The sequence below is a fragment of the Euphorbia lathyris genome, chromosome 6 (assembly GCF_963576675.1).
Source record: "Euphorbia lathyris chromosome 6, ddEupLath1.1, whole genome shotgun sequence".
NCBI classification, from domain to species: Eukaryota; Viridiplantae; Streptophyta; class Magnoliopsida; order Malpighiales; family Euphorbiaceae; genus Euphorbia; species Euphorbia lathyris.
The window spans coordinates 75,588,780-75,594,848 of NC_088915.1; the positions used below are offsets into that span (position 1 = coordinate 75,588,780).

Below are 6,069 nucleotides of genomic sequence, written 5' to 3' on the forward strand. Positions count from 1 at the left end.
TAAAATTTTAAAATACCTATTAAGACCAATAAGCAACAACCCGTAAAAAGCAAACATCAACCTGAACTAAAAAACACTAAATTTTTTATTAAAAAAATACATTAAATTATTGTTACAAAAATAACAAATGTTAGTGATCGATCCATACTAAAATCCAAAATCTCCAAAGTAAATCCTATATTAACTCGCCGTATTTGTGATTGAAGATCGGGTCTCCTTCTTCCTTTGTCAGACGTTGCGCGTCTCATTCCTTCTCCATGGCGCGCGTCCGGCTTGCTCCTCCTGGATTTATAGCAAGCCACACCGAATCAAACAACCTTCCTATTTCCAACAATCTTAATTTTGCATTATTTTGGGTCTTTAGAAAATAGATTTATAGCAAGCGACACTGAATCAAACAACCTTCCTATTTCCAACAATCTTAATTTTTGCATGATTTTAGGTCTTTAGAAAACGGATTTATAATAAGCGACGCCGAATCAAACAACCTTCCTATTTCCAACGATCTTAATTTTTACATCATTTCGGGTCCTTAGAAAATTACAGATCGATCGATTTCCAGTACAACCACTAGAGTTGCTCTTTTTTAAAAAAAAAAAAAAAAGGGTACAAAAGTCATTTAGTATAAAAGGAAAGTAATAGATAATGGCCATTGAGAATTGTAGAGAGAGAAACAAAAAAAACATAAACAGAAGAACAAATTTCTTTTTCCTTTTTCTAAAATTTGGGTTTTTTTTTTTTTATTTTTCATTTTAACAACATTAATTTAATCTTTTATCTCTATTTCATCTTCATCTTCTTCCTCTCGATTCTTCTCTTTCTCAAGAATCTATCAACCCCTTTTCTCACGCTACCATTTTTTTTCCTTTTTCTTCTTTATAATTCCTTTTAAACCATACCTATATATACACACACATATATATATATATAATTACTGTACCCAAATAAAGACAAATACCAGAAAAAACACCTTTCTTATCCTATATACCGCTTTTCATCTTACCCAGAAAGCGGTTTTCGTTCTTCTTTTTCTTTCAAATTTCTGCGGGAGGGGGTTTTGGCTATTGTGAGCCAGGGGTGCGTAGGATTAGGAGGGGCGGTGAGAGATGTGTACGGAGGTGGCCGGAGGAGGAAGGTGGGGCACATGGGAGGAATTATTATTGAGCGGTGCCGTTCTCCGGTACGGTACCCGAGATTGGGATTTGGTGTCCGCGGAGCTTCGGACCCGAACCGTTTGCCCGTTTAATTTCACGCCTGAGGTAATTTTAATTTAATTTAATTTATAAAATTGTATTTTCAATTTCAAAATTCTGTTTTTTTTCCTTATTAGTTAGATTTTTATGGCTAATAAAAGAGTAATTATTTATTGTTATTTTATTTTACCTTAAAAAAACATTATATTATATTGTACTATAGTACGAACTAGGAAGATAGCGCATTGATTGATTGGATACCATATTTTGCAAGTTAGTGGACCGTCAAAAAGAGTCCAATTTATTTTATTTTTATTTAGGTCTTATTTTAAACGAGAAAAATTATTTGTTTTGAAAATACTATTTTATCTTGTAAATAAAAGGAATTAATTTGTTCTTGTTGAAATTCATTGAAATTGAATAAATTATATTGACTCTCTTTGGTCACATTAAAAAAATGTTGCCATATCTTGACTTTGACTTTATGTGGTCTATGTTTGCAAGACAAGGTAGAAATTCTATTGACTTTATTATATTAAGGTTATTTGGGGAAGTTTTATTTTATTTTTATTGTACAAAATTGAATTTTGCTTTTATGGAAGAAATTTTAGTTCAATTTTATATTCGCAAAAGAAAATCTAGTTCAATTTTATTTATTTAATTTTAGTAAATGCCGATAAAAATTAGGAACAAAACGGATAAAGTTGAGTTAAATTTTTTTTTTTTATATAATGATAAAATGGGGACATTTTCTAAGGGCAAAATTGAACTTTAAGGACAACCCTTAACCCATTATGTAACAAGTTGATGTCTCCTAACAACCACTTCATTAAATTTATCTTCAAAGTACCAGCTAATAATAAAAAAATAAATAGTGGTAGTAATTATTATCAATAATCACCTAAATCACTTAATTTAATTAAGGATTTATTTACATTAAGTGGGTTTGATATTTCAATTCTTCAATCAATTAAATTGTTAAATTAAATTAAAATTCACTTATTTTGATAAGTCAAAATATTTAACTTCAAGTTTTAAGTTGAATATTATCAATTACTCGCTCCAGTCTGAATTATATGTCATTTAAGAGGGAGAAAAATTCTAAATTATAAGTCATTTTTACTCATTTTCTCAATTTTTTCCTTACTAAATATTCTCTTTTATGATGCATCTTTCTAAAAAAATATATAGAGAGTTTAATTCTACAAGGAAGAATATAGAAAATTTACGAGAGAAAATATTGGACGATAATAGAGAGGAGATTGTGCCACTTTACAAATTTATTTATTTTAGTTGTATTGTAATTAATGAGAAAATGGTGAATATTGTATGAGAATTAGTCGTGAAAGAGGAAATATATAGGGCAGTATTGTCTTTTTAAGCGTCATTTAATGATTTTTTAATTTACAAAATTGTCTTAAACGCATATAATTAAGAATGGATTGAGTAACATTTTTATATTCAGTACTTATTTTTAAGTATTTATCAAACAGTTGGATCATTTATTTTAGTTATATCGTAATTAATGAGAAGAGAATGAATGTTGTGTGAGAATTAGTCATTAAAGAGGAGATATATAGGGTAGTATTGACTTTTTAACCCTTATTTAGTGACTTAACAACATATAATTCAGAATTGATGGAATAATATTTTTATATTCAGTACTTATTTTTAAGTATTTATCAAACATTTTCAGCACTTATAATATTAGATACTTATTTTTTCAGCACTTAATTTTCAGTTTTATCAAACAACACCTAACTTCTTCTCCCTCAAGGTTTCCTCCAATCCCTGAGATTGACTATTATTAGCTACAATACTTGAAGTTGTTTTCCTGCATAATGCAATAAAACTAGGGGCAAAAACGGAATGCATTTTCCATTCCGTTCTCAACACTTGCAAAGATGAATAATACCAGGAATAAATGTTTCGGGGATTTTTTTGCATCCTCATCCCCTCCTCAGCTTATCCCATAGGAAAAAAAGGTTTTGGGATGGATGGGGCGGGAATAATACACCCGAACTTCCTCTCCGTTCCCTTCGGTTTAGATCCCTAAGGGAACTGGGAATCCCCGTCTCGTTGCCTTCCCTATATAAAACGATCAGACATGCAGCCCCTCTTCTAATTAAGATTTCGACATACATTAGGATTTGAATTGGAGACCTAATTTAAACAATTTATGATCTTTTTCGCTCAAACCAACCTTAATTCGTTTTAGTTCTTGTGAATGCTTAATGAAATGCGTAAATTCAATTTGAGAAAGTTGAATTTAGGGTTTGAAACGTGTCTAGGCGGGCAATGTTTTCCCCGTCCACGTTCCTAAATATTTTGGGGATTCCCCTTCCCATCGGGGATGAGAAATTCGTAACTTACCATTATGTGATGCTATAGCTTCATATTTTAATGGATTGGTATCAAATTACAGGTATGTAAAGCCAAGTATGAGGATTTGCAACAACGTTATCCGGGATGCAAGTGAGTAGACTTGTTTCTCTTACAAAACACAGCTTTTTATCTATGTTGCACGGAAATGGAAACGAACTATCAGAAAACGTTATGTTTAGAACATAGCCTTCGAGACATTTCTTCAAATGGAAACGGAAAAATGCAGACTGAAGAGATGTTTCCGTGCAAGGTAACATTTTATCTTAATTCAATCATTACTTAAATGCTGAATTCCACTTCCTTTCAGAGTTTTGTTTGAAGAGCTACGGAAGCAGCGAATGGCGGAATTGAGGCGAGCTTTAGAGAAATCTGAAGACTCGATTGGGTTCGTAAGCTCTTTTTCGGTTTCTCAATTGTTGAATGAATCTGCAGTTTCTGTTTCTCACAGTTTTTATACTTATCTATTTCAGGTCACTGGAATCAAAGCTCGAAGTCCTCAAGTTGAAAAGAACGGTTTACAAGAATGTCGGTTGTGATTCGAGTCAGACAGAATCAGTTTTACCTTTTCGGAAATCGGATGGCGTAGTAGAAACTTCCAGTAAAGAGACATCAAAAGATGGATTATCAGCTGGGAGTTTCACTCAAGAAAACCGGACTAATTGGTCCCCCGAATGTCAGATTGAAGATATTGAGACTAAACCGGATGTTTCGTTACTTCCGAAACAAGAAAAAGTTTCAAGCATAGGGTATCTAGCAGAGACGTTTAGCATAAGGAGGCGTAGAGGGAAACGAAAGAGGAAAGATTGTCGAAAGGAAGCGAAGGAAGGCAGCATCGGAGAGAGCGAATTTTGGGGCTCCGCTGATGTTTTATCAGCTACACTATGTAAAGAGAACTCAGTTAGCAGTTCGGGTCAAACGGGGAGATGTTCCGGTGTTGATGATAAAAGTGGAGGTTCAACCAAGGACGAATCACCTGATCTCACGAGAATTTTCGATGCCATTGCAGAGAATAAATGCGCCACTGTCTTTCGTAGACGCCTCGATAGCCAGGTAGAGACGCTAATGTACTTTTTCGTTGTGATTTTTTTCGAGTTCCCATGTCTGCGTTTTTTGAGTATTCTTTGTGTTTATAACAGAAGAGAGGAAGATACAAAAAAATGATATTGCAGCATGTAGATTTCGATACATTAAGATCGCGAATCGCGAGTCATGCGATTACATCAGTTAAAGAAATGTTCAGAGATCTGCTGCTACTGGCGAACAACGCTCTCGTCTTTTACTCGAAGACTACTCGCGAGTACAAGTCAGCGTATCTTCTGAGAGAAATCGTAACGAAAAGTCTGAGGGAGAATTTGAAGGATTATATCAGCAAGACTACTGCTGCTGCTAATAATGATACCCTTGTATTGTCACAACAATCAATGCTTCATCCGCCTGCGAAACCCCGAAGCGTTCGCCCTGGTAATCAGAAGGTACTAGTGAAGATGTCAAAACCCGGAAACACTGCTGCGAAAGTAACTCCAAATGCGGGTAAGAAATCGAGTAATGTTCAATCACCAACTTCAGCAGAATCCTTAACTTTGACAAAGAAAGCATCTGGCAGACCAAGAAAAACTGCGCAACGACCGGAAAAACGACCCGAAAATACAACGAAAGGAAGGAAGAGAAGTCGAGCTAAGTGACCGGTAAGGTATATATTGTTCTTCTGAAACATTTTGAAACTGAGAATTAGTCTTAGGATCCCAAATTAACATGTGTATTTCTTAGGATATAGTTTGATGTACAAATAGAAACTATCTTTCTTCTGATAAAACTAACTCATTCTTGTATAAGATCACAAAAACTAATATTCATGTCTAAATCTAGTTGTAACTTTTGTTAAAAAATTAAAATCTTAGAGTATCCCAATAGACGCAACGGTAAACGTTGTTGTCGTGTGACTGAGAGGTTACGGGTTCTGGTCTTAGGAGCGGCTTTTTCCCAAAAAAATTGGCAAGGGAAGGCTTGCTCCCAGTACATCCTTGTGGTGGGACCCCTTCCTCGGACCCTCGCTTAAATGGGGGCGCGTAGTGCACCGGACCGTCCTTTAGCATCCCAATAGGCATCTCTTCAAGAGACTCCTAATTCATTCTTAAAATAAGGGTTAATTACAAATCTAGTCCATTTTGAACGCCTATTTACATGTTAAGTTTAGGTGGCTAACATCTTACAAATCTAGACATTTTCACTACACTTGGACAAAAATATTCTCATCTTCCTCATTCCTTATATTCAACCTCAGACATATCGAAAACTTCTACCTTTCCTTCTTTTTCCCTTCTTTTTTTTTGCTTTTCATATGTGTGTAAGATAATGTATATAAGGTGTATATGTTAAGGATTAATAAAAATAGTTTAGGTTTATGCAATTCGAAACCATACATCCCATTGAAACTCTGCATTTTCAACAAATTCTCGTAATACTGCACTTTTCTGCAATTCCCAACATTTGT

General features: G+C 34.2%; 1 protein-coding gene across 1 annotated transcript; it reads left to right on the forward strand.

Moving 5' to 3' along the window:
- The first annotated feature begins 683 nt into the window (after nucleotides 1-683).
- On the forward strand, nucleotides 684-5,469 carry LOC136234132 (uncharacterized). The gene is made up of 5 exons (XM_066023905.1): nucleotides 684-1,259; nucleotides 3,619-3,668; nucleotides 3,886-3,963; nucleotides 4,049-4,628; nucleotides 4,715-5,469. The coding sequence occupies exons 1-5, from the start codon at nucleotides 1,107-1,109 to the stop codon at nucleotides 5,258-5,260; spliced, it is 1,407 nt and encodes a 468-aa protein (XP_065879977.1). The 5' UTR covers nucleotides 684-1,106; the 3' UTR covers nucleotides 5,261-5,469.
- The last annotated feature ends 600 nt before the right edge of the window (nucleotides 5,470-6,069 follow it).